General features: G+C 27.4%; 1 protein-coding gene across 1 annotated transcript; it reads left to right on the top strand.

Moving 5' to 3' along the window:
• The first annotated feature begins 946 nt into the window (after positions 1–946).
• Csp (Cysteine string protein) lies at positions 947–15,656 on the top strand. Its single transcript, XM_016062281.4, has 6 exons — positions 947–1,154; positions 3,112–3,193; positions 4,270–4,326; positions 7,072–7,224; positions 8,631–8,762; positions 9,709–15,656. The coding sequence occupies exons 1-6, from the start codon at positions 1,129–1,131 to the stop codon at positions 9,892–9,894; spliced, it is 636 nt and encodes a 211-aa protein (XP_015917767.1). The 5' UTR covers positions 947–1,128; the 3' UTR covers positions 9,895–15,656.
• The last annotated feature ends 5,223 nt before the right edge of the window (positions 15,657–20,879 follow it).

Raw genomic sequence — 20,879 nt, forward strand, 5'->3', positions numbered from 1 at the left:
TATTAAAAATATTTATATACATTGTTTTATGGCAGACGACGGCAAAAATGTTTCTTTTTTAAATTTTGTTTTTAACAAAATGGCGATATATTGAACGCAAATTACAACTATAGTGTATATCAAAAATAAAACAGCAAGAACAACTGGATTTGAAGAGTCTATAAAATTGTTCATGACTGTAAAACGCGAAAAAAACAGATTTTAATGTTTATGCTGGCTGATTAAAAATATTACCTATACCTATAATAAATATTATATCTTGAATACTTGAGGTGATATTCACATTAATTAAACTAAAGCCTTTCTTTTTTTTAAAACTTGAATGCATTAATTGTAATTTATTTTGTTTTTAGGATTGATATAGATTTTATAATTCTCTGATAGAAATATTGTAATTTAAAATTAAAAAAAAAAAAAGCATTTCTCATTTCTCGAAAGTATTATGATTACAAAATTCAAAGATTTAAAAAAAAAAAAAATTGTTTTAAAAAAATTGAGTTAAGGGTGCCGTTTACAGTATCTCCAATGTCCAATGGGAACAATGTCTTTCAAAGGCACTGCTTGGCAGTTGTCGATTCAGAAGTCAGTCAAGTTCGACGTACACGCGTTCCGTCATTTAAAGGTATACAATTAACTCTGATTTAAATCATATGCTTAGGCATAATTACTTCACTTCTTCGCTTATAGTTGCAAGTACCCAATTGCAAAGCACACTTACTTAGTATTGCGCCATTTCTTTCAGTTTCGTTTTAGGTTTCGATATTAAGTAGTTTTGCTTGTAGCTTGAGTAGTTAATTTGTTTATCTGATCTTATAAAACACCAATTACAGGGAAATATTGTTTAAAATATATAGGTAATAGCAAGAAATGTTGTTTGGCTTTTTTTTTAACGAAATTGAAATATTTAATTTTAGAATTATATAATACATAATTTGGTGGCAACACGTACTTCCATCTTCAATACTCTAATGACGTCAAAATTATGTCGGCAAGTTCACGGTTTCTGTCTATTTTGACAGATATATTGAGCATTTAGGATACTTATTGATGCCCATCTTTCTATAAATGATTAAAAATACATATTTTGAAATCAAATATCGATATCGGCTTTAATATAATAATATCAATATGGCAGCATCTGCTCGTAAACTTTCGTAAGCTAAATTAATTTTTTTCTGTGATTTGTTTCATTTATTTTTTTCTGTTTTTATTCTTTAATTTGTTTTTTAAATAAATATTCATGGTCTAACTTCATTGAAATATTTTTAACACTTGTTGTTTATTTATTTTCTCTTCCACATTAAAAGAAATTGACTGAATATTCCTCTTTGTATGATACTGTAGCTTAAAATCATTTAAAATGATAATTTAAACTCAGCTTATAATAATCATGGATTTTCTGTTATTAAAATAAATGTAAATATTGGAATAAAGAAATGCTAGCTTAACAAATATATGCTAGCTTAACAATGCTAGCTTACCTATGACATTTCTTTCTATTTGATGTAAGTTGGGTTTCAATAATAATGATGAAAGATAAAGATGAAATATGCAACTAATAATTCTTTGCTATATACGGTTTATAATCAGCCTTTTTTGTTGTTGTAATTATGCTTCGTTTTTCATGATTATGAATGCTGCTATCTTTACGAAAATATAAATTTTATATTATTGCTTCAAACTTCTATCTTATGTTTTTTGTGTATTTCAGCCTGCATTTTTGAACAAATTATAAATTAAGCTGAGATGCTTACGTATTCAATGTTTGGGCAGATTTCCGTATAGTGATCTGTGGAAGAATAATCTCCAAGTCTTGGAAACTTCTGAGCAGTGGTCTGCGACTTTTGTTATGCTAACTTTTAACAATCTGAAAATGTTATTTATAAAAAACCCCAACCAGGGTTTGCAAAAATTGCCTGGTACTTCTTTAGTGATCCCTGTTAATTAATACAATTATATCAGTTCTTACATTATAATAAAATTGTTTTTTATTTTTTTAATTTATTGATTTTTTTAGAAAGGTAAATATTTGGAACTGTCACTGGTGGCATGCATGTATTCGATGATAAACAATCATACTATTTTTAAAGTCCTTAATTTTTAAAAAAAGTACTTGTTTTTTTATAAAAAATCCTTAATTTTTGCTTTGTTGAAAGAGTAGAAACCCTGATATATGTGTTAAAGTAAATACGACACAAAAAATGAAAAAGAACTATTAGTTAAAGTCAATGACGCCCGGTGGCTGAGTGGTAGTGCTTCGCTCTCCCATGCCACAGGTCCTGGGTTCGATCTGCGGACGAAGTTGATTCAACCTTTTATCCCTTCAGTTGGTCGGTAAATAAGTACCAAGCATGCTTGGGAGCTAAACACTGGGGATTCCACGTTCGGCTGACCACCTAACTGGAACATCTGCTCCTGCACCCCAGAGCCCAAGGTTGGAAAAACTGAGATGGGCACAGTAGGCCTTGCTCTCTGTGGGCTGTCGTGCCACTGAGTTTAGTTTAGTTAAACTCAATATATTTGTCACTTTTGCATTTATCTATACAAACCACATAATTTAGCCAATTTCTTTTTTAGCAGTTCCTGCATGTTAAATAATTTTCATTACTTTGTACATGATTTTTATTAGTTTTTCTTCAGGCTTTCCATGCATTTCATTTAATAATAATTAGATATAAAAAAAATGATTTTTAAGGTTACCTGAATCGTAACAAAGATCTCCTTAAAAAAAAAATCAGGATGCTTTTTCAAAAACAAGGACACCTTCAGTTTACTAGGACACTAATCTTGCAATTTATATCAATTATATTAGGATAGATTTGTCCTCTTTAAAACACAATTCAAAATACCTAATAAATATGAGAAATGATATTCTATATATATGAACTAAGCCTTAAAATGATTCATCATAGTATGGTAATCTGAATTTCCATTTTTCTACTACTGCCATCTCTTTTCTTAAACTTAAAAAAAAAGGAGGGACGACATTTTTACAAAAAGGGCAAGGAGGGTGCATTTACATCTGTAAAAGGGCAGGTAGGGTGGGGCACCCTTCTAAAAACTTTTAAGGAGAACATTGATACCAACATTCATCTTAAATTTATTTTTCAGTACTTCTGGTGATTCCCTCTATATTACTCTGGGTATAGCGAAAACTGCTACTGCAGATGACATTAAAAAAACTTACAGAAAGGTTTGTTTGTTTTGAATCATTATTTTTTTTATTAATAATATTAAGTTAGTCCTTTTAATTATTGCCAGTTTTAATTTTTAAAATTTATTTACTAAATTTTTAAAATTTTTATTGTTTTAGTATTATAGTTATTTAGCAAAGTTCATGTTAAGAAGATAATTGTAAATTATCAATTTAAAATAGGTTTTTGTAAGCTATTTAAGTTTAAAAAATGTCATTGTCTTAACACATTGTTGACCAGCAATTTTGAACACTAATTATGTCCTCTCACTGGCTATTAATTAATTTTGATACACAACGTGTGAAACTTCTTGACTAAACACTATGCGCTAAACTCTAGCAATATTCTAATCGCTTTGGATTTCACAAATTCAAATAAATAATAATAAGTGCTTTGATGAGTTAATTCTATCAAGCAGCAGTGTTTGGACATGAAAAGAGTTAATTCGCTACCAGTCAACAAATTGTTTATATTATATAAATAAACAAAGAGTTCATAGAATTATTTGCCACACTGAACTTGGTATCTAAATTGATAATAATAATAATGTTAAAAAAAATGCTGAAATTTTTTAATTTTGCAGTATATTTTAGAGTTAGGCAAAATAAATAATTCAAATAAAAATTGTAATTTCTAACTTTAAAAGCCTTCTGATGGCAGGTTTATGTTCAAATCCTGTAATTCTTCTTTGATTACAAGTTATTGAAGCTTGCTTATTAATTGAATTAAATACATATTTTGGTTTAAAAACTGAAACATTATTACATGTTAATAGTTAATGCATATTATTTTTATTTGTTCATTTATTTATTCTTAGAATTATGACACGTAAGAACCAAATCATGTTTTAAAATGCTATTTTAAACACTCCTTAAATGTTTTTTACTTCTCTAATTTTAAATTCCAAAAACTAATCTGATTTAATTTAAAGGTTCCTTATTGTAAATGCTGTTTCAAAAACATTTTATTGTATAGTTCATAGTGTATAGCTATTAGTGATTGCATGTAAAAGTTGTTGTAATTTTTTTTTTCAATGCAATCTACATTTTTTAAATTCTTGTATTTCTATTTACAGCTTGCCTTGAAATATCACCCTGATAAAAATCCAAATGACCCAAGTGCATCTGAAAAGGTTTATATTAATTTGCTTAAACTTATTTTTAGATGAAAATATTTTATACTTATGTTTATAAATATAATTAAAGTGCATCTGAATTGTATTAATCTCCTCTTGGTTTAAGTTTTAATATCAGCAATTATTAATATTAGTACAGTAGAGTCCCGCTTATCAGAGCTAATGTGGACCACGATTAACTCAGTTAAAGCGAAGAATATAAAAAAGGGGGAAAAAAAGAGTAGGGATAAATGTAATGTATTTAACAAGTACAAAATTATACAGGTACACAACATACAATTCATATTTTAATTAAAATGCTTACTTAAAAACACTTAAAGAGCATACCTTACAAGAATGGAAGAGTTTTTACTTAAAGTCCTTGATCCTTTTTTGTTTTACATTACTTTGGCACATTTCTGCAACAATGTTTCACCATTTTTTATTGATAAAAAGAATGCTGCTGTCTCCTGTTCTATGAATTCAATAGCACTTTCGATAGCTTTTAGTCCATCTGTATGAGAAATTTTTATATGTTGATTTTCATCGTCACTGTCTTCATCTTTGGTAGATTCATTTTCATTATTGACGATATTGTCTATCATTTCATTGGATCAAGTTGTTGGATTTTATTTTCCTAAATGTTTGGAAGATAAAATTCAGAATTTTTTTTGACTGCAGTTTTAAAAATAAAAAATAAACTAAACAAAAAAAATCCCTGAAATATTTGATAGCTCGGTTAAAGCAGAAACTCGGATAATCGGGGCTTAGTTAATCGGGACTCCACTGTATTTATTATTATGGGTTTGTACTTAATTAGGAATATGGAAAATTCTCTTGGCTCATTTTGCAAATTATATCTCAATTCTGAATATTTTCAGCTTTTTTTTTTACCAAATGTTTCACTACACATGTAATAATGCAGTAAACTATCTCTTGTAAACTATAGAAAATTATTAGGAAAGATCAATAAGCTTCTATTCAAATGCTTCACTTTCCATGTTTAGTATATCAGTCATGCAAAATTACCTTATGTATTTAGGCAATAACCCCACTATTTTATTGTCATAAATATGTTTGTTTGGCAAAATTCAATTTTCTGCTGCTTAAAGAAGTTTAAAACAATGGCACTGCTTTGTTATGCAAGAATCCTTGACTTTTCACTAGTCATGCCATCCTTACCTTGTTCTTTGATAACTAGTTCCTGTTATTTTGATTTCAAGCAACCACTGGAACATGGTACTGCTAAAAGACCTACCCAAATTCATAATCTTTCCCATGAAGAATTTTTTTCAATGTATATAGTATAAACATGGGTGCCACTCTTCTGTCCTAAGGATTGAGTCTTTTGCAAAAAGCAGTTCACTGATTTTCTGTCCTCCAATAAATATTTATTTCCGATTTGTCTTCTAAATTAAGTTATCGTTTACATATTAACTTTTCCTTTGAAAATATATAAAGATTGTTTTATGTTAAAATAAATAGAAAAAATTATTATTTTTTATGAAAATATCATTGTTTTTCATAATTACTGCAAAATGATCATGTAGTGATATCACATCACGATGAAAGAATGGGATTTCAACATCTGCTTGAGTTTGTGTTTTTTCTGAAACATTTTATCCTGGGCAAAGTTAAATTAAGATTAATTTTTTAAAATATTAAATTGGTAGATTTTGGACAAAATACTAATAATAAAGTGTAAAATAAGTAAAAAATATGAATAACTACAAGAAAAGTTTAGTGGTGTAATTGGGTATAATATGAAAAAAACACAACTACTTCGATTTAGTAGGAACAACATATGACGCAATGCTAAACGAATGGAATTTAGTTGTTATTTATTCAGTTATTGTTATTAGCAGTTGTTGTTATTTGTTTTAGTTGTTGTTGCTTATTTAGTTGTATTTAGTTTCAATAACTTTTCTTTATAATGCAATAAAATCTGGCGAGCAGCTATTTAAACGATCGAACACTTCGTTTGTTTATTTGTGGCTTGAAGTTAGGCTCGCAGAAAATGCCGTTCATGGGTTAAATTTAGTAGGAACAACACAACCTGTGACGTAGGCTATATTATACCCAATTCAGCAAGAATGCAAGAAAATATACAATGTTAACTTTTTTTTCTGTAAAAAATAAACCAATAAAGTCAAAAAAAAAATATATTTAAAAAAAAAAAAAATCAATCATTGGTAGAATCTGCAGACCATTTTAATGAAAAGTGAGCAAATTATTATTATTATTATTTTTTTAAGTAGCACTAGACTCTGTTAATTAGTCAAAAAATAAGTTCAGTCTTAAGTTTTTCTATAGTGCCACCCATGTATAGTGTGCTAAATAAAAAGCAAACACTTTAATATCTTTTGATGAAAGTTTGGATTTTCTTATTTTAACCCTCTGGCGGTTTAGCAAATAGGCAAAATTGGGAGAATGTTTCTCCTCAATACACTCTCCCTATCTAATAACATGGAAAAACCAGTTTTGCTCTGTGGAGCGAAGACTGCAGGTTGAAATATGACTTTTTACGTACAGAACCATCAGTTGGTTAAGATGCGATTTTAATGATGACTATTGATAAACATTTTCCCCAATAGTGTATGTTTATTTGTATACCATTTTACTATTCATTTATATCCATTTAGTACATTCGTTTATATCTATATAGTATTCATTTTAGTAAATAAGAATTATAAATGATTCGTGAATCTCTTTTAAATAATTTAAAAAGCATTAACTTTGAGTAATTTTTTTTTCTTCTTTTAGTTTAAAGACATCAACAGAGCTCACAGTATATTGAGTGATTTAACTAAAAGGAATATCTATGATAATTACGGCTCACTAGGCCTCTATATTGCTGAACAATTTGGTGAAGAAAATGTGAATACTTATTTTGTGTTGACAAGTGGATGGTGTAAAGTGAGTTTTATGTATTTAGGTTCCTCTTAGGGTTGGTTTTATATGATTTTAGGTTTTAATTAAATAGCAATTTAGATTGCAATGTCATCAAAGTTGAACTGTTAATGTTATGACTATTAAGTTTGATTTATTGCATATACCGTAAAGTTTCTGAAATATGCGTTAACTTAGGTTCAAGGCTTTGTAAATTAAAGTTACAATTTGATACTTAATTTATATCCTAAATATTTTGAAATTAATGAATTTAAGTAATTTTTTTATTTACATTTTCGAACTTGATGTTGCTTATAGTATGAAAAGTTTTCTTTTTCTCTAAGAGTTTATTTTCAGTCTGTGAATTATTATAACATTTAAGTATGTTTTTTTAAAAATTTTTTTATCATTGTACACATTGCACTATTTTTTAATAAAATTTATATCATAAATATTGAAAAAAAAATTGTAAATGCATTTGTTTTTATAATAAAATAATTTGTTTTTAAAGAAATAAATTTAAATAAATTATCTTAATATTTTCTTTTAAAATGAAAAAATTATGCTAGCATTAATTCATAAAATTATTCAGTTATAGTTAGTTTTTAAACTTATGAAAAGAAAGTGAATATTGTTTAAAAGTTAAAATGTTTTCATATTTCCTCTAATCTTCTAGAGGTAAATAAAGAATGTAAAGGACTAACTTTATATTTAATATTGTTTTTAAAAGAGTCATGACAAGTACTTACCTGAATTGTTAAATGTGAATGAACTAATCGTTAAAATTTTGCATAATTTAAGTTACTGCGTACTACCTACTTTTCAAGAAAGCTAGCAAGAAAGAACAGAAAACAATATGCTTTTCTTATCAGAGTAGAAATTTTTTTTAAAGAAATGTAAAGTGATATTAATTAAACTGGTATTTATTAATTTAACTTATTTTATGTGATCAAAAATTTTTTTTTTATGTAATATGAGTAATAATTTTAATTGATTAATGTATTTGAATAATAATAACCAATGTAACTGAAGTTAAGAATTATTTTACATCAACATTTTATGCTCATTTAGTTATGGATTGACTTTTATGAATTTTCCGTTTTAATTTTTTCATTTCAAATTACTGAATTATTGGCGGGTATTAAATACTCTGAATATCCATTTTTTTTTATATTTAGAATTTTTTAGAAGTTGGAGATATATCTGTTTTTTGCATCAAGATGAACTTTATTTGCTTACTAATTAATTTCTTGTCTGATTAAAGTTGCTGATTAATGCGTACTTTAATAAACTTTGTTAAATAATATAAAATAAAAGCTCTACTTGAAGTTTGCTACACAAGAATAATTGCTTTTGTGTTTTCTCTAGTTAAAGAATTTTGAAAAACAGAGCAAATATACCAAAATAAACATACATATTCTTATTCTTTCTAGGGACTGTTTGTCTTTTGTGGTATTATCACTGGATGCTATCTTTGTTGCTGTTTCTGCTGTTGTTGTAACTTCTGTTGTGGAAAATGTAAACCTAGACCTCCAGAAGACAGTGGAGATTACTGTAATTTAAAAGTAAGTAAACTTTCATTTGTTTTTAATGTAATACAAATTTGAAGCAAAAATAATTACATTTTATTAGGTTTTAAAAGTTTTTAGTTATTAAAAAGTTAAAGGTATTCATGACTTGATTTAGTTGCTTGATAAAAATATTTTAATTAGCTTAAATTTAAAAATATCAAATATATATATATATATATATCTTTTTGTAATTACAGAATCTCTTCAAGTTCATTTATAAAATTTTCAATTATGACATTTTTGTAATTGTGATAAAGCCTTTCTTATCTGTAATTGAACTTTTTCTTTTAAGTGTTTTTAGTTTCAAAAATTGTTTTATTGAATAAAGCAAAATTTTCTTTTTACCAATGAAATACTGAATATTTATAAGAAATAATCCCGGGTAAAGAACTTAGTGCATTGGAATAATAAATGATATTTGAATGAACTTCAGAAAATCAGCTTTAAAATGTATAGAAACATCAGTATTTATATATATAAGTTCAGAAAATGCTCAAAACTATGAAACATGTCATACAACAATCAATATCCCTGCATGACAATTTATGCTTAAAAAAAATTACGGTAAAAGTGACTGTTTCTTATCTCATAATGCAACGATTGTAATCTGAAAATTTTTTAATAATTATATAGTACCTAATTTACTTTAAACTAGCAAACAAAAGCTTTAACTTTGATTAAGCTTTAAGTTCACAAAATATTTAACTTAAAGATTCTGCTTTAATTTAAAAACACCTTGATCAGTTTTATAGCAAAATATTATTACTTAAATTGTTATTATGCTGTGGTTGTTAAAACATCTCATTTCATCAAAAAATAAGTGAAAAATATCATAGCTCTTCTGCCACTTCCTTATTTTTATTAGGAAGTTGCGACCCCTGATTATGTTTACATTACTTTTCAAATAAGTAAGTTTTAATGGTTCTTTTTTTTCTAATAGGAGGAGTATGAAAGTGGGGGCAGTGCTCCCTCATCTCCCATTCGCAGTCAACCTCAAAGTTCAGATGCCAGACCAGCTATGGCAATGCCAGCTCCTGGTGACAATGTCACTGAAATGACTGGACTGAAAAGTGGCTCCACTGTGACATACATGACTGGACATGGAGCCTCCATGCAGAGCCAGTAACTTCAAAGCATTTATTTTAGATTCTTCTTGAATGTAGACATATGTTGACTATGTAATATTTCTCTCTACAAGAGAATGACCTTTGACTGTTTGGCTACTTTAAACTACCATCTATATTGTTGTCTGGAATGCTAAGTCTTTTGAGTTTCGGTGAACTTTTTTAAGTTGATGGAATCGGTGAAAGCCTATTGGCAAATGAATTTTACGGTTGTAAAAAAAAAAAAAGAGTCTTATAATATATTTTATTTCAGGAAGATTAAGGTCGGAGGGATATTTTTAATATATTGTGAGCCAGATTAATTTCAATTTACTATATCTAATTTTATTATATCTCTTTAGTTTAATAGCACTATTTTATTTATTTATTCATTTTTTAAAAATGGATTATTTCCTCCATTGTTATTTTAGGATTGTTTTATTTGGTGATATTTTGGCTCCTCTAATTTTTTATTTTACACGAAAAATTTACATAATATCTGAAATTTTCCTGATGTTTTATAAAATTGCATTTAAATATTGCATCACTGTAAAATAATTATTTACATTTTATTATCAGACACCCATGTTGTTCATACTAAAATAATGTTGTCGGGATTAGTTTTTTTTAAAAATTTTATTTAGCAAGGACTTGATTTTTTTATATGAGTGAGACTTTACAAAAATCAAATTTTATTTGTTTACATAGTATACAGATAATGTTCAGAACTTTTTTGAAGTTTTAAAAATATGAGAATAATTATGTTATGAATTCTACATTAAGTTATTGTCTTAATATAATATTTTTCTTAGTATATTCTTACTTTTTCCCTGATCAGCTGGAATCTGATCATTGTATGGAGTTTATTTTTTCAGCATAAAAATATATACAAGTTTATTTTTAACATTAGAAAAGTGTGGTTGGTCATAAATTATTTTTTATGAGATATGCATTGTTAGTGTTTAATAATATATTTTAAACTGCAGGCTGGTAATCTGCACTGCTGCATTTTTCTTTTAACTATGTTCTCATTTTGGAATGGTTATATCTTTTGTTTTGTTTGTAATAGTATTTAGGAGATTTGTGTTAAGTTTATTATTAAAAAAATTTAAATTTTAACAATAGCATGTAAGGAATATATTTTACAATTTTGTGTTTCAAATTGAATGTGTCACATGCGTATAAATTCCGTACAATTTTTTCCAGAATAGCCTAATTAAAAGTAAAAATCTTAAAAATATTGCAAGCTAAAAAATTTTTGTTAATCAAACAATATGTTTCAAATTTTTTCTAAGATAAATTTATTTAATAAAAATATTAATTTATTATAATTATTTATTGTAAATGAGGATTCATTTTAAACATAATTCAATTTAAAATATTAATGTAGAGAATTGAAGTAATTCATGTAATTTATCTGATAAAGGAAAATGAAATTATTATAAAAATTTTGTCTTATTCTAATAATGTTTATAAGGCATCTTAATACTTTAAAAGGGCATTATATGTAGCTTTTATATTAGTACAATATTTTTTATTAGATACCTTGCAATAATATAATACTCTTTTGCACTAAAATAAAGCCTTGAAGATGCATTTTATTGCATGTTTTGTAAAGTTGGTGACTACTTGCACTTATTTAAAATTTTAGCACTTTCCATTCTAATAATTACTATACTAATATCAAATTCTTCAAAATTGTTATTGTAATTATAAGTTCATGTTTTTAAAGAAAGCTTTTATTGAAATAGTTTAAGATTTTTTTAATTATTATTTTGAGTAATATACATCTTTGAGTAATTTCATAGAATCAACACAAAATAGTGAAATATAATTTTTTTTTTCAAAATCAAACTAGAATTTAGGGATACTTAACATGTTATTCCATGTATAGAATTAAAGTAATTTGAACTTGCATATATAAATTTTTTTTAAAATTTATTTCTTTGTTATTATTTTATTATAATGTAATTATTTAAAATTTCTGTATGGAAATTATTTTGTACTGATTCCTAAAATTTTGAAATATAAATGATTTTAACCTGAAAATTTGCTGAAGGAGTATGCTTTAAAAAGATTGTCATTCTATTTAGATTTTTATTTCACTCCTAGACATTTCAGCATATGATAGAGATGTTGCTTAAATATGAGCTAATAATGTCTCAGTGTAATAATATTGCTAAATACTCAATATACTTACTGAATCAATGTTTCTCTAATGAAGCTAAGAATTGGTTTTAGTAAGGCTTTTTGAATCTATCTTATAGTCAGTGTCTTGAAAAAGGAAATTTTTTTTCCCTGAAATATTCAATATTATGAAAGGCAATTGCCAGTTTTCAAAATGAATCAACATTAATCATAGGGTTATGAATTTTCGATTCATTTATTAAAATTTTTTATGTATAGATCATTTTTTAAAAGGTGGAAAAGTGTTATGTTTGATAATATTTAAAGGGATTTTAAAGGATTTAAACTCTTAAAACACAGGAAATTTTTTTTTTAATGCTAAGTTTTTCCTTCAAAAATAACAGTTGTATTGATGCTTAAAAGCATTAAATAATATTAAAAAAACAAAAAAAATGGAAATTTAATAAAACTGAAAAAAAAAAAAAAAATGCTAATGCAGAAAATTTGGTTAATAGTGTGTATAAATGCTGTTTAATGGGTTGAAAAAGAAAAAACTAATTTAATACTATATAATGACATTTACACCAAAATTATAAAGCTTATTACTACAGAATTGATATATCATATATCTACTGGTAAGAAAGCACAATAGTAAAAAAATGTCGATTGCCTTGCCATGTTGAATAGAATATGCTACATTAAGTTATTTAATTAAATAAGATCACCAGCATAAAACTGTTAATGTAAGTATGTGACTTATGTGGCTAAACTGACCATACAAGACCTAAGTTTAACTGACAATACTTTACAATAGTTAATTAGTAATTCCTTAATAAATTACAATTAAAGTTTCAAATTGCCTGCTCCTGATATCAATCCATTGATTTAAAGTTTTATCAGATTAGTTTTTAAAAATTCTTAGAAGTTTGTGATCAAATATTTTTGCAAGTATATATATATTTTAAACTTCAACAAAAGTAATAAAATATTATACAGGAAAAAAAAAATGATGAAAAGTTCATATATAAATGATCTGATGAAGAATCTCGTGCCTGTGCCTATCCCATTTTTGTCTTTAGCTGTTTCAATAATTTATAATTTAGGCAATAAATTTTAAGATCACTCAAATTTATTTTCTCTGGGAACTTCAGTCTTTAGAAAAAACTATTTGCACTGTTGTTCTTGGCTAAATTATTCACCAGATAAATAATTAGTAAAATTTTTAAAATAGTTCTCCATGTTAACTTTATAAGACAATACTATAAAGTGTATTTTTACTATAAAAAATATAACTGCATTTTCATTTGTTTAATTATTCATATTTAGATGTATTTGGTACATCTTTCCTTTGTCATAATTAGCTTATACATTTTTAGAATGCATTTTAAAGCCGAAAGATTTAATTACTGCTATATGAAAATTTTTGAGCAATGTCAAAGGTACTTTGTATAAATGGAAACTCCAGCCTTGTGACAATTGTTATTAATAATTACGATTTGGATCTCCTCCACTCTGATAAAATAATTACTTTTTAACAGCGACCTGCATAGTGTATTTGTTAAAATTCATGACCCAATGATTTTTGCCTGAAGAATTCTATATTACTTATTGAATTGTTTTCATTATTTTAGGTTAAAACTTTTCTTTCTAACATTTATAAACCACTGGTTGTGATCAGATATCCTATACTTAACATATTGCACTAGAACAAGCTCTGATCTAAGACCAGTAATATATTTCATGTCTATTGAAATCTACAAACTATAAGATCTTTATAACTATAGGTTGAAGATTGATTTATTTCAAACTTGCTTTAGAGTTTAATTTTTATGAGTAATTGTAAGTAGGCATTTTAAAAATGCGCATTGCAGCTATTTTATATTGTGCATTATTTAATTTTTTTATTCAAATGTTTGTCGTAAAACTTGTTATTATGTGGTTGGTTTACAAGAAGTTGTGAAACTTTAATATCGATTATTCAAGGGAACTCTTTTTCCCTTACTCCCATACATGAGAATTCACTTACCGGGTTTTGGTTATTTAAATAAGAAGTCAGCAAGCCACTAAGTTTTTTTAAAGCAGTTTAACATGTTATTATTCACTTTATAATATTTTTTAGATTTGTCACCATCTATGTAAATTAATATGTGCCTAAATTTCTGAATATTTAAATAAGGGATGTACTAAATATACAATTACTACTTAGCCCCTCTTACTATACAAGAATTTAAATAATACTTTGTTTGGTCACATAGCAAAGTATTTTCCATAAACTTCATTGGAAATTTGATTACCTTAAATGGGACACATTTTTATGGCATGATTAGTGCAACGGTCAATACAGATTTCTTTAAATTTATAAACAAATATAAAAAATATTTAATGTAGTATTTATCCAAAAAATTCAGATTTCATTGTAATGTAAATCGATTGTTAAAAGTAAAACTCTTCTAGAAATGCCAGTTTTTAACTGAGGGGGTCGCAGAGGTTGAGGCTCTACAATATTTTAACCAATGGCATGATGGTAGTGGTGTGGTCAGTATTGTAAAACTGCCATCTTTACTTTTCAGATAAACTGTTACTCATTGATCTGTAGCTGGAAGAGGACACTATACCACGGGAGAAACTTTTCGTCACAAATTTCCTTTTACCTTCAGTGCTAATTTAAAAGAAAGAAAAAATAGGTTCAGGCAAATCTTGAGTATGCCATGAAGTTTCAGTTTCTGAAATTTTTTTTTTAAAGTATCAAAATGCGACCAAGTTATTTTAAGAGAACTTCTCCATTGAGTAATCAGCTATTTTTCCATAATTTTCATTTTGATATTTTAAAAATTTCTTTTCAGTAATTGAAACTTCATGGCTTGGCTTACTCTAGGTTTGTCTGAATTCACTTTTTCTATGCTTTAAATTAGTTAAGGAGGTGAAAAAGAATTTGTGTCGAAAAGTTTCTCCCATGGTATGGTGTCTTCTTAGACTGACTCTGGGTATAGAATCCAGGGCCTACATGGCAGATTACAGCTAAAAACCTAAAACACTATGCAATCACTGCTTCAAATGGATTATCACTAACAGTAATCATTATGAAAATATTCTTTATTATAATTCAGTGCATCTGATTTTAGAAAGGCTGCTGGCTTCTGATCTATATTGCCGAGTGTAACAAAGTTGATAATATATTTTTAAATATTATATTCTGTTACACTGACTGTTTAATAAGTTTGTCTTTCAAACGTGTCAGCATTTCTTTATTATTTTAGCTAAAAGTGAGCTATTGTAAATAAATGTGTCAGAAATGAATGTCTAAGCAAATAAGCATTTAACTGAATCTATGTACCAGAGGTTTACCATGTATATCTAAAACCTCCTGTGAATAAACATTTATGGAATTAAAATATTCTTATTTGTACCACATCAAGATAATTTTCTAGTCACAATATTTTAGTAAGTTATATCATTTTCTTCTTCCTGTTGTTGTATCTGTCTCAAGTCTGTCCTTTTTTTATTCTGTTTAAAAAAAAAATGTGAGTTTAATAAATGTTTAAGAAGGTAGAATTTGTTGGCAGAAGGTTATTTAATACAGATTATTTAAAATTAAATGCTGTTTCCTGTGAATGAAATTGAAATAAAATTTCAATACAATAAAGAAGTGTCATGTCAAGCTTTTTCTTTCTTTTCAGTATAAAAAAAGTTTCATTAGTTGCTGCATCAATGATTCAAAGGATGTTTTATAATTATTATCCATATATTTTTAAAATCCTTGTCGAAAAGTTTCATCTTGAAATAAAGCTGGTTTTTCAGTTTACAGTCCTGCCTTCCTCAGTAGAGGTTTATTAGATTCTGATGGTGTTTTTTCTTTGCTTAAATATTAATTGGTAACTCATAATGTGTTTAATTTTTGACAAGGATAATAAAAATGTTTATTATGGAATACCTTGAATATATATTATATCACTTGCAGGGTTTGAAAATATTTGTGTTAAAAGGCAAAACCACCTAATTACCCCAAAACAAATGCACAAAAAAATAGTACACTTAATAGTTTGCTTAAAATAATTTTATTATTAACAAATTAATGTTGAACTGACTCAAATGGCAATAAAAATTATGATGGCTTAAATGAATTAATACAGGCATATGATAAAAATGTGTTTTCTACAAAAGTTGGTACAATATGAAATAATCTATTAGTATTCTTGCAAAAAATTTTATTTCTGCAGCGGCCCAGACCTATTTTTTAAATTTGCTATGAAAATTCATAAACTTTCTCAGAAGAAGAAATCTTTGCATTTTTATTATTCTGCACTACAAATGAACAGTTTTAATATGTTTAACGTATCACTGTAATACATATGTAATAATCGATTTTCCAAACATTAATTGGAAAACATTGTGAAGCTACAAAATTGTGTTATAGTTTCTTTTTTATCAGTAGTTTAGAAATTATTTTTAGTATGAAATATGCATACATACTTGTAATTTTTGCAATTGATAATAATGATGAAAATATCCGCTAAAATTGTTTTAAAAAATTAAGAATTTAATTTTTTAAAACAATTTTAGCGGATATTTCCATCATAAACGATTTTATTCTGCACAATGCTTCGAAAATAAGAATTTATTTTCAAAACATTGTGCAGAATAGAATCATTTATATTCAATCTTCACGTTAATACTAGAAATATTTTAAGAATTCTTGTTTCGAAATAAAACAGGCATAATCAATGTTGTATATTTTCCAGAAATTACTGCAGTAGTTGGTATTCTTCTTCCTTATCCCCAAAGTTAGCAGGGCTATACAATGTCCATGAAACTCATGACCCGGAGGAAGTCGACCACCAAAAGTGGGTTATTCAGAATGTCCCCTTTGTCTAGACCAAGACACTCCAGGATATGTTGGGATTTGTATTCTGAATTATGCCAACAATTTGGACACGTTCAATTTTCAAGACTGCTAAAGTATGAGGATATGTATCTACTAAGTTAAAACAAAACTCATATTATTTTGTTAAATATTTGTAACACAAACAGCTAAATCTAATGCTAAGGAACATATTTACATAAACAATGATGAATATTTCTTTCATTTAGTATGTCCAAACTAAAAGTATATTTTAAGGTTTTAATTATATTGAGTGAATAAATGTTAACTATATTGAAAGAATTTTTTGTAGAATAATCTAAAGTGCTCTAATTAGAAGAGTTGAAAAGAATATGGAATGAAATTAAATCTTACTTATTATTTCTGGAAAATTCAATATTAGTTTATTCTTTCTCTCCCCCCCCCTAGTGCCAAAAATTTTTTGTACCTGGGAGTTTAGAAGTTCACAATTTGGACAATACTACATATTTCTTATAAAATTATTGTACTTTAAATTATTTTTTCAGAAATAAGACTTGAAAACCTAGTTAGCTAAAAACAGATGAAAGCAACATCAGCAAAGGCTGAACTAACCTAACATATATAAATTTATTGACTATTTTATTGATTATGTATTTTAAGTGGTTATATTTTGAATTAACAATAACAGAAAATTGCAGCAAATTCTCGAATCAATAAATGGATATTTTAGAACGAAATGCAAACAAAAGAGAGAGCAATGTGCACATTTCATTCATTACTTGATTTGTTTCTCTTTTTTTTTAGAAAGTTTAAAACAAAAAAAAAACACTATTTCTAATAGTAAGCTTTAGATGGTTTTCTCACAAATATAAAAGTTTGACTGCAACAGTTATACACTCGTGGACAAAAAAATTCACCAAGAAATAATTGCGCTTACCCATCGATGCCTCCGTTGGGAGTTTTGCCGCGCACGCGTAAACTGGACTGCAGCGGAATGGAACCAGGTCGTCTTAAGCGACGAATCCAGATTCAATCTCAACAGTGATGACAATCATGTTCATGTATGGAGACCTCATGCTGAACGCCCCAATCCTGCCTTTGCTGTACAGCAACACACCGCTCCCGCAGCTGGTTGTGATGTGATGGTATGGGGTGCCATTGCCTACAATACATGGTCATCCCTAGTATTGCTGCGTGGCACCATGACAGCCCAGTGGTATGTCCATGAAATCCTGCAACCACATGGGTTGCCACTTATGCAACGGCTCCCAGGAGCCATTTTTCAACAACACAATGCTCGGCCTCATACGGCAAGGGTGTCACAAGACTGTCTCCGTACTGTTATTACCCTTCCTTGGCTTGCTCGATCCCCAGATTTGTCTCCAATCGAACATATCTGGGATCATTTGGGACGGCGAGTTGGGCATCCCACGAGTTTGAACGAACTAGAGGCAAGGTTACAGCAAATATGGCATGAAATGTCTCAAGACATCATACAGAACTTGTATGCCTCAATGCCCGATCGTATCGCATCGTGCATTCGCGCTAGAGGGGGTCCAACGTGGTATTAACTCCTCCATTCTTTTGCCTTTTTCTCTGAAATAAATTATCCTGTTTTTTTGATTTTCTAATCATTTACTTATATCAAAGTAGTCATTACGTATGTAAAATTTCTTTTCATTTTGACGACTCCGTGCTGCGCTAATTTTTTTGTCCACGAGTGTATTTTTAAAACTGTTTTGTAATTTCTACTTTGTACATTACTTATGAATTTTTTAAAGTATCTTTAACCAATTTCGTATCAGTTTGTAAAAAAGAATTCGTGGGTTATTATTTGACCTACATACAGTAGCAAACACTATCTTGCAAATGAAGAAAAAAATTATACTGTTTTGACAAATGGCTAAGTTGGAAAAAAAATTATACATAACCAATTTTTTTATAAAAATTCAGAAAAAAAACTCAGACTATTTTCAAAGTATTTCAAGAGTATAGAAGTATTTTGTTCTTCAAGACATCTGTTATTTTAAACAATTATAATGAACTAGTATTTAAAAAAAAATAATAGCTGGGGTGTGATCCTTTATATATATATATATATGTAAAATGATGCAGTCGGACCGAGCAGGGAAACAGACACAGGATTTTAATTAAATCAGAGGAACTTTTATTTGATCATTCTTAATTGAGTGGGAGCGAAGAAGTGATGTTTACTCCATCAGCAAACAGTCTTTCTGGTAGGGAAAATCATGCAAAAAATCCTAAAATGCCTCTATTTAGGGAAAAGAGGGAAAACTCAGAAATTACTATTGGTTAATTAAATATATCACGCGATTCTCACAAGGCTTAAAAGGAAAAATATCTTTATTTAAATTTATGTATAGTTGGCTAAAAATAGATTTAGAAACAGGATGTGGTTTCTTAAAAGTATCATAAAGTGCTTCGATTTGAAGAATTAAGTAGTAATAAATTAGGAGTTGTTTTATAACGAAGAAACTAACATAAAAAGATTAATTGAAGCTTTTTATGTTACATCCCCCCTCGCCGAAAATTTTTTAACTACTATCAAAATTTTAAAAATTATCCCTTTGCAAAACTTTCCCTATGGTGACACAATTAAAATAAAAAAAATCAAATTGCACTTTTAACAAGATTTCAAAGTAATACGAATTATAAAAAATACATATAAGTACACAATATAAAAAAAAATTTCGTGAAAGTCTCGAGAAAAAAAAATTGATGTAGCGCTACCATCAAAATGAAGTGTTAGATCTTCATTTTCAATAGTTTTTTGTGATTTAAGTTTTTTTAGTCCTTTTTGAAATCACAGTAAATAAAGTTATTACTCATACTAACACAATTAAAATAAACTTTCACTATAAGAAAATTTATAAAAACTTTCTTTAAAATGTAAATATTCAAAACATGAAAATACAAGTGATATGAGATATACAAATACAAATTGACACTTTTTCCAAAAAAAAAAAATTTCTTCAGGATTTGTACATCTTGAAAATAAAATGTTTAAAAAAATTTTGACACAATGGTCTTTAATCTGAAATTTAGGATTTCAGTGTTGTTAGGGGAAAATTTTTGCTGGATTAGGGGCTGTATTCCCCAAATGGAGGAAAACAGTCCCTAGTCTCAACAATGATGTGCTGGAAGATCCTAGTTTCAATAGATGCTTAAGTTTTAATTTTTTTTGTTTTCACCACAGAGAGAAACTACCATCGCCCCATATCCTTTTAGATTGGGTAAACATTGAACTTGAAGAAGAAAATTTGAAAGGTCGGATCTTCCAGAAAAAAGGGGACCACATGTTCATTGAACCATGTGTAATGTTGTCATATTCGGTGTTTTTAATTTATTTTAACAATGAAAAATCATTAAATTTAATATAAAATATAGTCAATTCCAATTAAATAATTACATGTTTTTTATTCGTGACATAATTTCAGTTTGTCAGGTGGGTGGTACCTTCGCAATTTTGATATATGAACTATTTCTGAATTTTCTTTATTATGAATATTCTTTTTATTTATTTTATAATTAACATCAGAAATTTTTTCAAGAATTATATATGGACCGGAAAAAGTGGGGGTAAGTTTCCTAGTATTGGGGTATTTAAAATCTTCATACATTACAGTATCATTTTGGGAAAATTCAATATGAGTGAATCTTGCATCATAATAAATTTTACTTTTTACATGATATTGTTTAGTTCTTTCAACTGCAATTTTCCTTGCTTCTTCTATTGGTGGAAAAATTTCTTCAGATAAAGGATGATTAAATGGGAGAGTGCCAAACATTAAATAAGCTGGTGGGAATTTAGTTACTGAATGTGGAGTTAAATTATATTCTTCAGTTACTTCTTTTAATAGTTTAGGCCAAGGAACTTTTTTAGAAGAATCATTAATTTTGCATTTTAAACGTGTTACAATGGTTTGTCCTAAACGTTCAACTTTTCCATTAGTTTCGGGTCTATGGGCTGTAGTTAACAATTGTTTGATTTTGCTATGTTTAAGAAATTTTTTAAAGTGG

The sequence above is a fragment of the Parasteatoda tepidariorum genome, chromosome 10 (genome assembly GCF_982258835.1).
Source record: "Parasteatoda tepidariorum strain Cologne lab strain chromosome 10, Ptep-v5.0, whole genome shotgun sequence".
NCBI classification, from domain to species: Eukaryota; Metazoa; Arthropoda; class Arachnida; order Araneae; family Theridiidae; genus Parasteatoda; species Parasteatoda tepidariorum.

Coding starts and splice junctions, on each gene's coding strand:
- Csp (XM_016062281.4), top strand. CDS start 1,129: ATGGCAGCATCTGCTCGTAAACTTTC. Junction 1,155..3,111: donor GCATCTGCTCGTAAACTTTC/GTAAGCTAAATT, acceptor TTTATTTTTCAG/TACTTCTGGTGATTCCCTCT. Junction 4,327..7,071: donor ACCCAAGTGCATCTGAAAAG/GTTTATATTAAT, acceptor TTCTTCTTTTAG/TTTAAAGACATCAACAGAGC.